The sequence below is a fragment of the Nelumbo nucifera genome, chromosome 6 (genome assembly GCF_055504915.1).
Source record: "Nelumbo nucifera cultivar China Antique chromosome 6, China Antique-T2T, whole genome shotgun sequence".
NCBI lineage: Eukaryota > Viridiplantae > Streptophyta > Magnoliopsida > Proteales > Nelumbonaceae > Nelumbo > Nelumbo nucifera.
Genome location: NC_142654.1, coordinates 22,919,112 through 22,937,237, shown reverse-complemented (window position 1 = coordinate 22,937,237; position 18,126 = coordinate 22,919,112). Strand labels below are relative to the sequence as shown.

At 45.4% G+C, this 18,126-nt stretch overlaps 3 protein-coding genes across 4 annotated transcripts; 1 reads left to right on the top strand and 2 right to left on the bottom strand.

Annotated features, from left to right (window-relative positions):
• Positions 1 to 1,787: 1,787 nt before the first annotated feature.
• On the top strand, positions 1,788 to 4,977 carry LOC104608331 (uncharacterized). Its single transcript, XM_010274278.3, has one exon. The coding sequence runs from the start codon at positions 2,873 to 2,875 to the stop codon at positions 4,874 to 4,876; it is 2,004 nt and encodes a 667-aa protein (XP_010272580.1). The 5' UTR covers positions 1,788 to 2,872; the 3' UTR covers positions 4,877 to 4,977.
• Positions 4,978 to 12,329: 7,352 nt separating this feature from the next.
• LOC148790659 (G-type lectin S-receptor-like serine/threonine-protein kinase CES101) lies at positions 12,330 to 13,699 on the bottom strand. The gene is made up of 3 exons (XM_088890326.1): positions 13,695 to 13,699; positions 13,166 to 13,352; positions 12,330 to 13,052 (listed from the first exon to the last, which is right to left on the bottom strand). Exons 1-3 carry the CDS (start codon positions 13,697 to 13,699, stop codon positions 12,330 to 12,332), a joined length of 915 nt encoding a protein of 304 aa, XP_088746452.1.
• Positions 13,700 to 14,079: 380 nt separating this feature from the next.
• Positions 14,080 to 16,736, bottom strand: LOC104608332 (ubiquitin-related modifier 1 homolog 2). 2 transcript variants are annotated; one of them, XM_010274279.2, is made up of 4 exons: positions 16,545 to 16,736; positions 14,783 to 14,858; positions 14,574 to 14,656; positions 14,080 to 14,384 (listed from the first exon to the last, which is right to left on the bottom strand). In XM_010274279.2, the coding sequence occupies exons 1-4, from the start codon at positions 16,565 to 16,567 to the stop codon at positions 14,267 to 14,269; spliced, it is 300 nt and encodes a 99-aa protein (XP_010272581.1). In that variant the 5' UTR covers positions 16,568 to 16,736; the 3' UTR covers positions 14,080 to 14,266. The 2 variants fall into 2 exon arrangements, with proteins under 2 accessions (XP_010272581.1, XP_010272583.1); XM_010274281.2 differs by lacking the exon at positions 16,545 to 16,736 and adding an exon at positions 16,410 to 16,490.
• Positions 16,737 to 18,126: the final 1,390 nt, after the last annotated feature.

Sequence of the window (18,126 nt, the reverse complement as noted above, 5' to 3'; positions counted from 1 at the left end):
TGGGTGTATTAGGCGAATCGATACTATTTTTTTTTTTAGTTTTTTTTTATTTTTTTCTGAAACCGGTTCAGGGGGGCGGTTTAGGTCTCTTCCATCCCCTGAACTGGTCAGACCCCCAGTACACCCACTATAGGGGCGTATCGGTGGGGTCTCGGAACGATACGTATCGGCCCGTATTGGCTGATACATATCGATACTTTGAACCTTGATCAAATCATTGACCCAAAAATCGGTGACCAAAGCTGTTCTGACTCCAAATTGGTTTTTAAAACATTGCTAAGAAGTCATAATCCAGCAATTGAATTTTCAGACTCTCACATTACCATGCACCCCCATGGCCACGTAGGGAAGAGTGGTCCTTCTTTTAACCATGGTTTTTAAAAACGAACCGGTGATCGAATCGGTCAGGGGTCCAGTTATCAGTTCGAACGGTCCGATCATTCGACTTGAATGGCCGGCCCGTTCTGACAAAAAATAAAATATTTAAAAAAAATTTAAAAAATTAGAAAATGATCAAAACTGTTCAAACAGTTCAAACGATTAACTGGCCAGTTCAACGATTTATTGACCAAAATCAATGATTTTGAGGGAAAACAAAACCAATCAAGTGACTGATTCCCGATTTTTTGGTCCGACCATCCGGTCCGGTCCAGTTTGAAAACCATGCTTTTAACCCGTTTTTCAAACTTGAAGAGTTCTTTTCCCTATCAAGTAACCATCTTGAGAGGCGTCTAAGAATGTGGATGAATTTTGTTGTTGCATGGTCGTCCACAATGAAAACCACCTTTTTTTGTGGATGTGAGGATCATAAAAGCTGAAATCAAAATTGAATGCTTGGTGGGTCATTCAGGGTAAAGCTCAGTCAATCAAAAGTGACAGTCACAGACTGCTCTACCAACTTCAACTTCTTATCCTGGTAAGAAGTCCAGAGCTTATGCAATGATTTTGGAGTTGTTGAGTTAACAAGCCCAATTTAATCGTAAAATATGGGGTTAGGGTACTAATATTTAATTAATAAACAAACCAAAAATCATAATTGAGTCCACTCGATCTGAATATCACGCATGACTCTATGTATAGTCAATTTTGATCATGTGATTTGAAAAGTAAAACACGCAATTCTTTCTTTTTCCTAGTATGAACATTGATGGTTTAGAAAAGAAAAACAAAAGTTTGTAGAGGAATTGTTCATATGTTGGGTCATTATTTTGCAATTCCAAAAATGTAGGGCTTTTAATTTTTATCAGGTCCATTTTGGTTCTAAGTCCTAAGGATTTGTTCATATATTTGTTTTAATTTCTTAATATTTTTTATCGGGTTGGTTTCAGTTCTACTCTGTTTTGACCCAAATCAGACCCGTGGACAGCCCTAACTTGAGGTCAAATAAGGATTACATTTAAAAATAAACACATGTTAGTTGTTGTATATAACAATTGACTAACCCAACTATATGGGGTGGTCACATGAATCCTATTTTACCATTTCATTCTATTCAGTCTAATATCCATCATTAAATTATATATGCTTAAATCATTTCTTATTACTTTTATCTAAGTCCATTTTAATTTATCCCAATTTCTTCATAACAGATCATTTTTTTCTAATTATGAACAAGATCAATAACACAGCGAAGAAAAAACCCATAACTAATTATAAGAACTAGTTTTGGTTCAAGCTGAAAAATCATCCATCAAAGAAGCATATAACATATTTCCAAACTTCATTCATTAATATAGATGGATTTAGGAAAAAGCTAATCCAGGACTCAGTCAATACAGATATTGATTCATTGGTTCAACTGTCCGTCCAGGTCAATGGCATTTATTAACCATTTACATTGAAAACCCTACTTCAAAATCAAATTAAAGGAGAACCATAAGAGGGTTTTGACTGTTTGGAAGCCGCACGGAAAATCAACTTTTCTTTTTAATTTCATAGCACTCGACTTCAAGTGGTAGCATCTAGAACAACCACAGTTTAAATTTCAATGGCGTAATGTTTTGAGGTAGTTTGCCAAACGCTCAGCTTGAAAGTTGAAGCTAGCTTTTATCATAGACAAGGTGTGACCCGTTGAATTTGAACCCAGTCATGAATCTCCTTTAAATTTAATAGAAGCGTATTGGCTTGGACAGTTGCATTTGATAGATGATAAGCAAGGGAGTATGACTATAAGATGACCGGCCTACACAGAATTATTTGATAGATGGAGACGTATTGACTAGGACAGTTGCATCCAACGTGAGGTGAGAATCTCTCTCTCTCTCTTTCTCTGCAAAGAAGCTTCTGCCTTGCTGCATGGACAATGCGCCGGCCATTACAGCGACCCCTCCTCGTCCCCTTCTCTTTGTTTGCTTCCAATTGTCCTTCCAGGAAGAACATTCACAGTTTCACAGTATTTGTGGCCAGAGCCCTACTCCGCCCTGGCCCCTGTAGAGTGAGTCTTGGCCATCAGATATGAGACTTGTTTAGCTCAATTGGATGGTCTGGATTGATTGCCAAAGCACTGGGACTACCCTGTCCTATCTTATACTTGTATAGCCAGATAGAGTATCATGATTGTCATCCATCCTCATTAACGATCTTCCTTAACTCTAAACTCAACAAAGCTTTCTCTAATGGTGAGTTGTGAAAGAAGAGTTGGGTTCAGGGGCTGGGAATTTGACTACTTGTTCATAAAATTGATAGACTACTTCACCAGCCAACCTGCCAGTAGTCAAAAACTCCAAAACTCCGAACTCAGCCCAGTGAAAAGTCTCATTTTTTTTCTGAGCCAACAGAGGTTGATTAGAAGAAAGAGAGAGAAGGAGATCTGTAGTCTGTGGAAGAGAGAAAAGAAGAGAGAGAGAGAGAGAGAGAGAGAGAGAGAGAGAACATGTATTCGCCTTGCATTAGAGAGGCTTCGGAGGCCTGCTTTCATGGCTGCTGCCTAACCCCTTTGCTAGGCTTGCCTGAGCCCCCCAAATCCGACTCCAAACCCACCAACATCGTCGCTGCCACCCATTACGACTTCGCCACCGTCACAGCTTCCTCTCTGTTCCCCAACTCCCAATTCACCAACCATGAGTCCCTCCCTACCTTGTCAGAATCTTTCTCTAACTTCACCAAAGCCTACCCACAATATTCCCAGACCAATCTGGCTGAATGCATCAGAGCCCAAGAATACTACCACCTTTCTCTTTCGAATCGCGTCTGTCTTGATTACATCGGCCTTGGACTCTTCTCCTACGCCCAGCAACATGCTCAGTGCTCCACAACTACAATGGCATCTTCTTCTTCTCCACCGCCTCCCCATGATTCAGAATTTCCATTCTTTGAAATCTCCTACAAGTCAACAAGTCTGAAATCTCAGATACTGTATGGAAGCAAGGAATCAGCTCTGGAATCCGGGATAAGGAAAAAAGTCATGGGTTTCCTCAATATCTCTGAAACAGATTATTGCATGGTCTTTACAGTCAACAGGACCTCTGCTTTCAAGCTTCTGGCAGAATCTTATCCCTTCCGATCCAATCGCAGACTTCTCACAGTCTATGACTATGAAAGTGAGGCCGTTGAAACTATGATTTGCAGTTCCCAGAAGCGAGGGGCCCGAGCAATGTCAGCTGAATTTTCATGGCCAAGCCTGAGAATCCACTCTGGAAAGTTGAGTAAGATGGTAGCGAGTAAGAGGAAGAAGAAGAGGGGGTTGTTTGTATTCCCGCTTCAGTCTAGGATGACCGGAAATCGGTACTCGTATCTATGGATGAACATTGCGCAGGAAAATGGGTGGCATGTCTTGCTTGATGCTTGTGCTTTAGGACCAAAAGACATGGATACCTTGGGCCTCTCGCTCTTTCGACCCGACTTCCTCATCTGCTCCTTCTTCAAGATCTTCGGGGAAAACCCATCTGGTTTTGCGTGCCTCTTTGTTAAGAGATCCAGTGCTTCGATCTTGGAAGAATCAACCATGGCCAGAAGCATTGGAATCGTGGGTCTTACACCAGCAAAGAAGCCATGTCAGTTCACCAACGATTCCTCTGGAACTGAAACAGAGACCCAACAGGTGTTTAAGTTTGGATTGCAGGATCACAGCTTAACTAGCACAAGCTCGTTCTCGGGCCCTATATCTGCTCAGCTGAGTAATAAAGAGGAGAAGACATCTTTGAACTCAAGCCAAAGAAGGCAAACTGAAGGAGTCGAGCATGGGAAGAGCTCTGAATTATGTGAAACAGAAAGCACCAAAGAGTTGAAGGATTCCTCATCAAATGAAATAGTGGAATTGGGAACTCCCACTGAGCTGCAACCTCTGAATATAGAAACTAATAGCAGAGAAAAAGATGGGAGCTCAGAGATTGAGTGTAGGAGCTTGGATCATGCAGATTCCATAGGTCTGATACACATCAGCACCAGAGCAAGGTACCTGATCAATTGGCTAGTGAATGCATTGATGAAGCTCCATCATCCGCATTCAGGAAACGGGCTTCGTCTGATCAGAATCTATGGACCAGAGATAGAATTTGACCATGGACCTGCGCTGGCATTCAATGTGTTTGATTGGAAGGGAGAAAAAGTTGACCCAGTACTTGTACAGAAACTTGCAGACCGGAGCAATATTTCTATAAGCTACGGGTTCCTACAGAATATTTGGTTCTCAGACAAGTACACAGAAGAGAAAGAAAACGTGATAGAGATAAGAAGCCATGAAGCATCAGGAATGACAGGAAACAAGAGAAAAGTTGATTTGGGGGTGACCGTAGTTACGGCCACACTTGGCTTCCTAGCCAATTTTGAAGACACTTACAGACTTTGGGCTTTTATTGCCAGGTTCCTGGATGCAGATTTTGTGGAAAAGGAGCGATGGAGATACATGGCTCTTAATCAGCAGACTATTGAAATTTAAACCGAAGAAATTCGTTCATTCTTTCATATTTGAGGTTCAATAGTGAACAGTCTGTAATGTTGGTAGAATTGAAGCGATCAAAGTTTTGTTGTTTGCACTTAGATTTGTATTCGGCGTTCCAGTCCAGGTTCGTATTAACAGAAAGACGATGCAAACGGATTAAACAATTAAATCTGGTTGCCATTTTTAATTACAGAAACTTTGCATACAGTGAATAACAAAATATCAAAAAATGACATCAATCCTGGATTTTTCTTTGGGTAAATTACAAAGATGGGGTCTGTGACAAAGACCCCCTGTACTTTGTTTTGCCATACTATGACAGAAGGCGTCGGTAATCTCTTCTACCTCAGATTCCGGAAACGTGACTAGAAGTGCAGGATGCCGGACTGAGTTTGAGGACTACAGGAGCTTACCTTGTAAACAGGTCCAAATCCGCCCTGACCAAGCTTACTTTCTAATGAAAAGTTGTCTGTCGCGACTACGATGCTAGATAGACTGAATAGCTTTAATTCATGATCCTCCTTCCCATCTTCAACTTCAAATAATAATTTCTCTTGGTTTGTTTCATTTTGTTCTGCTGAATACAGACTTTCTTCTTTTCAACTCTTAGATCGACTGTAAGAGGTTACCTCTTGATCTGAGACTTCTCCTGTTCAAGCAGCAAAAGATGCCCAAACCCGACGGAGGCATCAGTACGCCGGCTACTATGGCAACGGTGTACAACAACCATCGCCTATCTTTTGATTCTTTTTCTGCATTGGAAATCAATTACTTTCTACAACCAAATTGTTGAAAATTGAAATAATGGATGATTCATAGAGTTACTTGTTGAACAAGAAACGAACCCAGAATATAGATAGGAATAGTGATGTAGGGTGATTTGGCACGACCTCGTAGCACGGGGACACGTGGACATGACCTGGCATGAACAACAACTCACCATGACAGCCTAGCCACAACCCGGCGTAACAAGCTCGACGAAGCCCGACCAAGCGACTCGGCGGGAGTAACAGCTCGCTAGGAGGCGAGGCTCAGCCCGCCCCAAGCACAAGGCCTAAGTGCCCCGAGCTCCCGCAGCCCTAAGGGACCCGGGCTCCCCGCGAAGGACCCGAGCTCCCCTTGAGCCCCGAACTCTCCTCTCCTAGGGAGCCCTGAGCTCCCCTTGAGCCCCGAGCTCTCCTCTCTTGAGGAGGGGGCATCTCAGCTTTTGGCTAAGTGTCCCGAGGGAGAAGTACCTCGGAACTGCATCCGCAGAATCTGTACCTATCGGATCAAAGTAGTTAGGCAGCCTGTAGGGAAGATCCGCCTGACATCCGTACCTGTCGGATCTGGTGGCAGTGCCCACATCTCTTGCCAGGCGGCGTCGTGCCTGCTGTCCCTGAAAAGCATAGCACGCCTGACGAGTCCGTACCCAGCAGCAGCAGCCCGCAGTGGCGGCCTGCACCTGCCACCTCAGTCCTGGCAGTAACGGCTAGGGCAGTGACGGTTACACCTGATGTGACCGACCTCCGGTATAAAAGGACCACCACCCTCGCGAAGCAAAGGTATTGAAGCTTAAACACTTTCAGCACTCTTACTCTCTACTCTCTCTTTGAGATTCTTCTCCAGTTCTAACTTAGCCGTCGGAGTGTTCCCACCGGGAAGCCTTCACTTCCTCATTCCTCTCAGGTGTCGTTCGTTCCAGCCGGAAGCCAGGTCACAGCCAGCTAGGAGTGCCCAGATTGTGCAACATCATTTGGCGTCGTCTGTGGGAATTGGGATGAAGAACCCTGGATCCTTCACATAGATGGCTCATCAAATCGGCAGGGCAACGGAGCTGGGATCGTTCTGTACGGGCCAAGCGGTGTGAAACTGGAGTACGCACTACGCTTTGAGTTCGCGGCATCCAACAATGAAGCAGAGTATGAGGCACTGCTAGCGGGCTAGATCTGGCAAAGGAAGTGAAAGCCAAGAACGTCGTTGTCTGCAACGATTCCCAACACGTGGTAAACCAGGTTATGGGTGAATACGAAGCCCGCGAGCCAACCATGGTAGCATACTTAGCCAAAGCAAGATGGGCTCTACTCAACTTCTGGTCATACTTCATCCAGCAAATCCCGAAATCAGAGAATGCCGAGGTCGATGCCCTATCCCGTCTAGCCAACACTGGCGATAACACCATGAGAATCATGTATATAGAGAATTTGCCTTGGCCTAGCATTCTCAGGGGGGCAAAGGAGGTTGCTCCGTCGTTCAAGCAGAGTCGAACTAGATTGATCCTCTCACGAGCTTCCTGCTACACGGGACCCTCCCTGCAGATCGTAACGCCGCCAGGAGGGTAGAGCGTCAGGCAGCCAAATACGTCATGATTGACGGACGGCTGTACCGAAAATCCTACACGCTCCCCAACCTGCGCTGCCTACGACCCTCTGAAGCCAAGCTCGTCCTTTGCAATACTCATGAGGGCCTATGCGGTGGACACTTGGGGGGCAGGACCCTCGCTTAGAAAGCACTACGACAGGGGTATTACTGGCCAACGATGAAGGCATATAAGACCGAGCTCGTCAAAAAATGCGACAAGTGTTAGAAGCACGCCAACATCCACCACCGGCCTACTGCCGACCTAAAATACCTCACTAGCCCATGGCCATTTGCGCAATGGGGGATTGACCTACTCGGGCCATTCCCACCAGCAACAGGACAAAGGAGGTTCCTAGTGGTGGCAGTTGACTATTTCACAAAGTGAGTCGAAGCTGAACCTCTCGCAACAATCACGGCTCGGAATGTGTAGAACTTCTTTTGGAAGAACATAGTGTGTCGTTTCGAATTACCTCGGGTACTGATCTCCGATAATGGTAAGCAGTTCAAAGACATCAAATTCCAAAAATGGTGTCGAGACATGGGGATTCAGTAGAACTTCACCTCAGTGGCGCACCCTCAGGCAAATGGACAAACGGAAGTCACAAACAGGGCAATCCTTCGAGGGCTAAAAGCGCGCCTGGACCGAGCTAAGGGACTGTGGATGGACGAGCTGCCCAGTGTGTTGTGGGCCTACCGTACCATGGAAAAGACTGCCACAGGAGAAACCCCCTTTAACCTCACATACGGCACCGAAACAGTCATTCCAGCCGAGATTGAAGTTCCTTCACTAAGATTAGAAGCATATGATGGCAGGGCAAATGAAGACGAGCTACGAACCAACCTCGACCTGCTTGACGAAGTACGGGACCTCGCATACATCCGGACCGTGGCCTACCAGCAAAGGGTAGCTCGGTACTATAACACCAGGGTCAAAAAGCGGACTCTCCACGTTGGCGACCTGGTTCTCCGTAAGGTTATGGTGCCTGAGCCCGGCGTTGGCAAGCTCGGTCCGAACTGGGAAGGACCCTACCGAGTAAAGCGAAAACTCGGGGAAGGAACATACGAGCTCGAAACCCTAAAAGGGAAACAAGTACCTCGGGCGTGGAATATCGTCAACCTTAGACAGTATTACCTATGAGTAACGGAGTAGACCACGGGTCTCTCTCAGGGATCAAGGGTCAAAAGGACCGAACTAACGGACTCCAGCACGATAATTTAGCCACCCTATGATGCAAATGAGCTCTAAGGGGCCAAAACACCGAGCTGACCAAGGAGCTCGGCACCATAGCACACCGCGTCAAGGGCGCGAGCAGACCCTACGGCACTAAGCCCACCTCGGTGTACACCATGAGGCAGTTCAGGCACACGCCTTACTATGCCTTACTATGTCAATCACCTCGGTGTACGCCATGAGGCAGTTCACGCACACGCCTTACTATGCCTTACTATGTCAATCACCTCGGTGTACGCCGCAAGGCAGTTCAGGCATGCACCCTACTATGCCCTACTACAACAAACCAATCCGCACACAACCATGACAAGCTCGGATAAGGCAATACGTAGAAAAGAAAGATCACTTAGAAAAGGGTCAATTTCATTAACATGTAAAATTTTATACAATGAGCTCAAAACAAAAAGAAAAAACAAAATACAAGGACTGAGCTCGCATGCTCGGAATACAAGGGCAATTACTTCGGGGGCTCTCCACCCCCAGGAGCTTCGGGCTGATCAGGGGTATCAGCTTCTTCGTCACCACCCTCCTCCTCTAAGTCCAGATCCTCCACGGCTTGACGAGCTATCTCACCTGTGATTCGCGAGGTGGTGATGGCGCTTGTGTCGAGCTCAGGGTACGTATGCCATATCAACCACCTGCTGACCCCATAACGGCATCAAACTTATCGGACTGAATATACTCAGAGATGACCTTGACCTTCGTCTCCTCTATCGCCTGGGTAAAGATCTCGATCTTCTCTGTGATGTCCGCCTTGAGGTACTCCACCTCGTGCAAAAGAACCTTCTCCTTTTCCTTAAGGCCTTCCGCCTCTGCTTTAAGGGCGTCCAGCTCGCCCTTCAGCACGCCCTTCTCGTGTGTCAGCTCCGCTCTAAGGGCCTTCATTTTGCCCCTCAGCTCGTTGTTCTCACTAGCTAGCCCGTCCTTCTCCTCCGTCAGTGTTGTGATGACGCCCCTCTGGGCCATGGCACCGCTCTCCAACCGGTGGATCTGCTCATGAGCCATCCTAAGTTCGGTATGGGCAGCGCGGGAAGACTCCTCGGCAGTCAAACCCCGCTTTAGGTACCTCTCGGTATGAAGAGTAAGGGCGTGCACGGCGGAGTTCGCCTGACAAAGGAGCTAGTTAGTACCGGAGAAGCATAGATACAAAAAAGAAAAAAAAAAGAAAGAAAGAAAGAGAAGAAAACTTACCACCATAGTGTGGGTGGCAGCCCGGGCTCCGAGCTGAGAAGGGTTGAGCATGTCAGCCCAAACCGAAATCTCCTCGGAGTAAGTGGCCCCCTTGCTCTTCCGAAGACCGCATTGGGGGAGCAAGATGCTTCGGCCCCCATTTGGGCTCCCCGAGATGGAGACAGTCGTCTCGGCTGTGTGAATAGGCTCGGCGGAGACTTCGGCTACAACGTTAGCAGCCCCGGTGGCAACCTTGGCCTCGGCTGCCGACCTCACTACAGCCTCGTAGGGACTCCTCCAAGTCGATGATCGGAGGAGCCCAAGGGAGCTTGGGCTCAGAGATTGGAGCCTGGGGAAGCTGGGGCTCGGGAGTGGGGGCAGGCGGTGACTCGATACAAGCTCTCTTGGCAGCCCGCTTCTTCCTCCCCTTCATATGCTTAAAGAGCCAGTCTCCCTTGAGTTTATCTGCCTCCATAGGACCTGCAAAAGAGTTCGATATTAGTACTCGAGTAAAAGAAGGAAAAGAAGAGTAGGCCAAACAACTAAGGTACTAACTACCTATCCGGGCACAAGCCGGCCTGGAAGAGCATACCCTCTTTGATATAATCTCTGAAATCACAACCGACCTCAGCCCACGATTGGAATGCCTCCCTGGTCTTCTTGTCGAGTATGATGCCAGGGTCTTGGATAGCCGCCCTCCAGTGAGTAGGGAAGGGCCACCCCGCGGGATTTCGGACTACGAAGTAGTCCTGCTTCCAGGCCGGGATCTTGCTAGGAAGCTTGTGCATTAGCTTAAAGCCCGGGCGGGGGGACAAGTAGTAAGCCCTCCTGTGCTCGGGGAGAACACATGAAGCGCTCTTCTTGATGGTCAAGATGGAGCAGAGTATGTCCAAGTCAAGGGGCATGACATACTCATAACAAAGAGAGATGGTCCCGACCACGTTACGGACTGAGTTAGGGTGAAGCTGGTCTATTGTAACGTTGAAGTGTTTCAAGACCTCCACTAAGAGTGGATTGAAGGGAAGACGCAGCCCGGCTATGAGCTGCTCTCGGAAGATCACGACCTCGTCAGGGCCGTGCTCCCATGGGAAGTTTCCCGCAGGTAAACTATAGGTATACTCCCTTGGCAAGTTATATTGTCGAATGAGCTCGCGGAGCCTCTCCAAGGTCATGGTGGAGGGTCCGAACCTATCCAGCATCCAAACTCGATGAGAGGTGGATGCCTGGTGACCCGAGGCCTCCCGCGCCTCGGGAGGGTTACCTAGAGCCGAGGTACCCACCTCGGGTTCGTCCAAAAGGCTATCGAAGGAAGACATAATTGAAACTAAGGAAGAGCTACGATGACTCACCAAAGAGAAGTAAGACCGGACTGGAAAGGAACTGACCCGAGCTGGAGGCTTTGGATGCGAGCTCAAGAATACAGCTGAAGATTTGTGGCAAAGGAAAATGACTAGGACCCCCACTATTTATAGCCACTATCTGCAAGCATCAATGGTTGACAACAAAGCAATCTGACGGCCCTCATGAAAACCGGCTACACAACCTTCGAGACGAAATCAGTTTAGCGCGTTTTTTGGCGTCCGCGGAGTCTATAAATCGTGTGACGTCCGCGCGTAGACTGTACGCGACTCGAGCTGCGCTGGCAAAATCAAGCAGGGAACCGGTCCAACCTATGAGCTGGCGGACAAGAAGGCTTAGACCCCAAGCCAAATCCACCCGGCAGACCTCGGACTCCCCGCACTAAGTCAGCACCCCTAGCACGGGGAGTGGGGGCAATTGATGTAGGGTGATTTGGCACAACCTCGTAGCACGGGGACACGTGGACATGACCTAGCATGAACAACAACTCAGCATGATAGCCTGGCCACAACCCGGCGTAACAAGCTCGACGAAGCCCGACCAAGCGACTCGGCGGTAGTAACAGCTCGCTAGGAGGCGAGGCTCAGCCCGCCCCAAGCACAAGGCCTAAGCGCCCCGATCTCCCGCAGCCCTAAGGGACCCGGGCTCCCCGCGAAGGAGCCCAAGCTCCCCTTGAGCCCCGAACTCTCCTCTCGTAGGGAGCCCCGAGCTCCCCCTGAGCCCCGAGCTCTCCTCTCCTAGGGAGCCCCGAGCTCTCCTCTCTTGAGGAGGGGGCATCTCAGCTTTTGGCTAAGTGTCCCAAGGGAGAAGTACCTCGGGACTGCATCCGCAGAATCCGTACATGCCGAATCAAAGTAGTTCGGCAGCCTGTAGGGAAGATCCGCCTGACATCCGTACCTGTCGGATCTGGTGGCAGTGCCCACATCTCTTGCCAGGCGGCGTCGTGCCTGTTGTCCCTGAAAAGCATAGCACGCTTGACGAGTCCGTACCCTGCAGCAGCAGCCCGTAGTGGCGGCCTGCACCTGCCACCTCAGTCCTGGTAGTGACGGTTACACCTAATGTGACCGACCTCCGGTATAAAAGGACCACCACCCTCGCGAAGCAAAGGTATTGAACCTTAAGCACTTTCAACACTCTTACTCTCTACTCTCTCTTTGAGATTCTTCTCCAGTTCTAACTTAGCCGTCGGAGTGTTCCCACCGGGATATCTTCCCGGGAACCCTTCACTTCCTCTTTTCTCTCAGGTGCCGTTCGTTCCAGCCGGAAGCTAGGTCACAGCCAGTTAGGAGTGCCCAGATCGTGCAGCATCAAATAGGATTCCAAGGGAATGATTCCCGAAAAGTAAAATCTCTATTCCAAAGAACAATTGCTCCAGCACATGTCTGCACAGTCTCGGAGCCTCGAGCTCGTATCCAAGGAAGTGTAGAAAGATCCGGGTCCATCCATATACCCCTGTTTGGAATAGAACAACTCTCCTCTCCTGCACTCTGGTACCTTCTGCTCCACACACCCTTTCTTGTTTTCTCTGGAGTAGTTGTAGGGCAGATGGGTTGGACACACAATGATGAAACTATCATATTTATCGTCGTTCCAGTTGTAGAATTTATATTGCCTGATGTTTCCTTCAGAATCTAGCACCCAAAACGACGGAGGGGAAGAATTTTGCTTTAGGGAGTAAGTGAAGTATCTCTCGTTCTCACTCCAGACGTAGCTGAAATTGTATGTGTCATTATCGGATGTCAACTCAGGGACGCTCTTGAAGCTTCGGCCATCCCACACTCCGCTTTTCCAGTAAACATCCTGTCGACGCCAGGCCAACAACTGGTTAGTACCCATTGGGTCCCCGCCCAGAGAGAAATCCCCCGACGACAGGTCTTCCTTGGTCAGCCAAGAAGTTAGAGTCCAGTTATGACCGGTCTTCGAGTTGAAGCCCAGTTTCATCCCGGGCAGAAGCGTGTCCGTGGGATAATCGAAGCTCTGCCACAATACCCGTGTTGCAGTTCCATTAGAATCGACCTCCCTCAGAACAGAATTTCCCGAGTCCAATAGAGTAGTTGTCACGTTATCAGCGGTCTGTTGGAATATAACATAATAGCACTGCCTCCATTGTGTGTGATTTTCAATTTTCCGTCGCCGTCGATCGTAAGACCGGAGGAATCGGCAATTGGGGTATTTCGATTGGCAACCCAGACAACGGTCGCATCTCGAGCTTTGTTGTAGGAAATACCCAGGTAGCGATTCCTTGAAGCGCCCGGGCTGAAAAATCCCAGTCTGAAAATTCCACCTTCGGACTCCAAGTGATCCCAGTCCTGAACCCCTTCACCCTCTGTTATTATTGTGTCCCTTGTTGCTGCAGCTGCATCATGGGATGTTCTGAGAACAAAAAAGAGTGAAAAAATGAGAAGGGAAATTTTGAATTTCCCATAGGTGCTGCTGCTTTCTCTTGGTGAGGAGAGACATCGATAATCTATCAGTCAACACACAACAGCAACCAGCAGAGGAACTTGTAAATTAACGCGAGGGGAGTTTGTCTTCTGGTTATCGCTCGGGTCCACTTGCAATTTGCAAAAGAATTTGAAAATGGGCAAGGATAGTATGGGGATTAAAAATTTTACAACGACGGATTTTAACATAAAGCTAAAGGGGGTCTTTGTCTCACGGTCATAATTGTCAGTTTGTCACAAAACAAAGTACATGGAAGTCTTTGTAACAGACCCCATAGTTCAGGGAGGTCTGAGTCTGACTGAAATATTTCAGCTACTAGTCGTCCCCTTTCTACGGGAAAAGCTCTGTTTTCCCTTCTAACTGAAGAAGAAACCTCCTGAGGTTGGAATTGGATTGCAGTATGCTTACCAAGGAAATATGGTCTCAAACCTATAACACATGATTCTGCTCCAGAAAAACAGTGTAGGGCTAGTTACCCCCATTTCTTTGCTCAAATGAAGCTATCAATCGGAGACACTAAACCCATAATATGCCACATCCCTTCATTATTTGTTCATTTTACTCTTTACATCAATATTGGATGCCTGAATTTTGAAATATTGAGGCTTGAGTCCTCGTTCTTGAACACCTCAAAGGGAAAAATGCTAGTACAGAATTTTGAAGCACCACCATTATCAAATATTATATTGAAATAGGATAAGTATAGATGGATATCTAACTGTAGACTTAAAAAGCTTTCAACATGATGATTGTTATAGAAATTTTATGCAGACCTTGATGCTGGACTAAGTAGCATAAAACAGGCCCATTATCAGTGTAAGCATTTACGTTCTTAATAAATGTTAACCTCCATGCAAGGTCGATATGAAAACTATCACATCTTTCTCCACCAATGTGGTATCGAGTTGGCCACTTAGCTCCCAATCGCAGTCATTTATAAGGACCAGCACACCAGGCCTCCTGCACAGGGTGGCATGTCAAAAACAAAAGCTTGCGCACATCAAACAAGAACAAATATTTGCATAGAACAAAAAGGAGAGGAACAGATAACAAGAACAAGAAGATAATGAAAGTAAAGTATAATTCTAGTGTAAAATAACCAATAAAATCTTCAATTTTAAGTAAAATTGTAAGTTGCCTCCAACATACACAGATTCTCCTTTCATGAACATTTCAGGCCTCTCCTTGATCAAATTGGTACGGACCCAAGAAAGCAAGTCTCTCATTGTTAACTGACAAGAACATACCAAAAGGTATACCAGTCAAAGGCCAAAAAAAAGAACAGAGAGAGAATATAAGTACCTAAATATAGATTTATACTCGGGTTTGGATAAATACTCAATGAAACTTTAAATCACCTTCTCTTTTCCAGCTTGTAGATCAACATTAACCTTATGGATCTTTACTGACTGGCAAAGAAGCTCAAGGCCGCCACTGCAGTAAAAGGTCAAATGATAAAGATAAAAGTGCATCAAAAACAGAAGAAGGAAAATAAAAGAATTCATGATGATAGAATCATGGAACCAGTAAGCCTATGATTTCTATTGAAACCATGTGCAAAGGAAACATGTCATGTAGCTATACTAAATGACTAATCTAGCAAAAAGAACTTCACATGAAAGGGAACAAGAACTAGGTCTGTGATGTATGAGATTTTTTATTGGTAAACTTTCAATGATAAAAAAATGAATTTATTTGGAATACTAGATGTGCCAAGCACCCCCACAAAGAACTTGAGGCTAGCTTTGCTAGCTAACTACATGACCAGAAAACTTGCTTTTTCATACAGTCAGGTTTCCTAATTTGTTACCCCCAATACAACTGGTTCCCGGTTATACCCCATCTTGACAATGCATCAGTGATGCTGTCATCTGATCTTCAGGCCCATACAAAGGAAGATCTTGGCTGTATGGCCAGGAAATTCACTTCATTGAATCCCTGTGCTTCCAAGTTCCAACCTGCTTTTTGGAGCTAACCAATAACTACCCAGGAATCCCCCTCTACCACAAATCCACAACGTCCCTATAGTTCAGCAGTTTCCACACTTTATCCTTGGAGGAACCTTAGTAATTCAACTCTAGTTGAGTCCCCCTTGTTAACTATCTGTCAGTAGAAGATTACATGCAAGATGGTTAAAATAATTTTAAAATTAGGATTTTCCTTTATGGATGGATGGTTTAAAGTATGGAAATATCTTTTTGTGCCAACAAAACCCCTAACTCTATTTCAATGTTATCCTTCCTCTTCCCAGTTCCTACACAGTATATCTACACAAACCTCTACTCTTGCTTGTCTCAAAATTATGACAGATCAGCTGGATGATTCCCCTTTAACTCTGTGCCACCACCATGATCAAGAAACAGTTTGGATGGTGGAACCAGAAACCAAGGATGGAGTTGCAAAATCAGTGGATCAGGAATGACTATAGTACCCTACAAATAACAAAACCCACTAGAACATCAGCAACCGAGCAAAAATTTCTGTTGTTCCCCTGCTTCTAATTGCCATACAGCTTTATTTTCTTGGGGTCAGAGTAAAATCGTGAAAATACCAGATTCATGCTTCCTTTTCCATCCTAATTTTCCGTTTCCACTCCAAATCAAAGAAAAGCTTAAATTCTTCTGCTCCTCCATGAAGTTCTTAAAGAAGTGAAGAAATGAACGACTAACAAGTTTGTATAATAAAAATAAAATAGCTTCGTACCGGAATTTGTACAATGATACACTTAACTTGCAGAAAACGCACAAACCAGGGGCAGGGGTGAGAAATCTTTATACAAGTAGTTTTATTTACTGGAAGATTTCTTGACGTGTTTAAATCAGTGTGAGGTCTAAGGGAGAGACTGAGAGAGTATCCATGTTTGTATCATAGATGCTGAGTAAAAATCATTTACTCAAGAGTCAGAGAAGCCCAAACTACAGACCACTTATGATTGATAAAAACCATGAAAAGGGTAATAAAAGAACTGGGAAAGAAGAATTTCACCCAAATTCGAGTGTCAGTTGCATCTCCACTAATCAGAAGAAAAGCACACAATAACAAACCCTAGTCGTAAACACTTTTGATTGATAAAAGCCATTACATGAGGGAATAAAAGAACTATGGAGGAAGAATTCTTACCCAAATTCGAGTGTCAGTTGCATCTCCACTGGTTGAAAGAAAAGCACACAATCACGAACCCTAGTCCTCCATTGCTGGAGTCCTTCCTTTCCTGCAATTTCAAGTCCAAGTGAGCATTGGGAATTTGGGTCCGCAGGAGTTAGGGCTTGAGATGGCAGGGGTGGCAAATGGTTGGGTTGGGTAAGGGTTGAAGTTGAATATCAACCCACCCATATTCATTCACCAACCCATCATCAAGTTAATGGATCACAACCCACCCTATCCTCACCCACCCTCATCCATCCATCCATCTTGACCCATGACCAGGATGGATAATACCCACCCTCACTCATACTGATCCATTCAGTCTCACCTAAATTAAATAAAATAACAACAAAAAATATATAAATATTTTTAATTATTTTTATTATATATATATATATGTTTTCTATAAAAAATAAATAACATAACAAATTTATAAAATATAATATAAAAATATATTTATAAATAAATAAATAACATATATATGTATTATATATATTTATATTTATAAATATATAATATATATTGGATTGGATCTTCTTGGATCAGGTAGGGATGATTTGAATCCGATCTAATCTAATCCGAAGACCCAGATTTGACCAACACCCCTATAACTAAGAAGAAACTTATGGCTTAATCTCCAATGGCGAAACAAATTCCAAGCCTCAATAGCTTTCGACCCTACGGGCCAGGCTAGGCGAGTTTAGGTTGGGCTTGCCTCTACAATCAACATTAATAGAATATGCCCAGGCCCGAGCTCGAGCCCAGCCTAATCATCAGGCCTAATTCTTGAGCCTAAGCCCGGCTCTCATATAAAGCTCGAGCCTGGCCAAAAATTTGGAAAAAAAATAAATTTTCCCTTTTTAATTCAATTAAAAACTAATTTATTTATATAAAAAGACATTGAAACCTAGAAAAATAATGAAAGATCTCATTATTACTTGAAAAAAGAGAAGAAAAAATATATTATATATGATTTTTATTATATAAAATATATTTTATTATATAATATATTATCAAGTTGAGCATGGGTTTAGGCTAGGCTTTTTTGAGAAAGCCTCAGCCTGGTCCAAAAAAAGGTTGGGCCCGATACTTTTAAGCTTGAGTCCAAGCCCATAGGCCTAAAATCCTATCCAAGCCTGACTTAGATTGGGTTGGGCGTCGGGCTATTCGGCCCATGAACAGGTTTGAGAGAAATCTATTTGATTGTTCTGATTTCTGTCTCTTTTCACCCTCTTCCCTTGACTCTCTCCTCGACCCAACTAACTCTAACCTTTATGACCCAATGGGTATCTTGGACCCAACCTACCCTAACCCTTTATGACCCAATGGGTACCCTCGACCCAACCTACCCTAACCCTGATGGGTCACTTAACCCATATGACCCGCTCCTGAAATGAGTGGGTATAGGTGGATTATGAAGCCGATGGATTGAGTTGATCAAATGGGTCAGGATCAAAATTGCCGACTAGATGGTAATGGGCTCAGTTCAGTCCATACATATAACCCGATCCAACCCGATAAAATACGGTATGTAATTTGCGTCCGTATCCGTAGGAGT

Coding starts and splice junctions, on each gene's coding strand:
- LOC104608331 (XM_010274278.3), top strand. CDS start 2,873: ATGTATTCGCCTTGCATTAGAGAGGCTTCGGAGGCCTGCTTTCATGGC.
- LOC104608332 (XM_010274279.2), bottom strand. CDS start 16,567: ATGCAACTGACACTCGAATTTGG. Junction 14,657..14,782: donor TACAAGCTGGAAAAGAGAAG/GTGATTTAAAGT, acceptor TGTTCTTGTCAG/TTAACAATGAGAGACTTGCT. Junction 14,385..14,573: donor TTCATGAAAGGAGAATCTGT/GTATGTTGGAGG, acceptor CACCCTGTGCAG/GAGGCCTGGTGTGCTGGTCC.
- LOC148790659 (XM_088890326.1), bottom strand. Junction 13,053..13,165: donor GAGATGCGACCGTTGTCTGG/GTTGCCAATCGA, acceptor ATATTCCAACAG/ACCGCTGATAACGTGACAAC.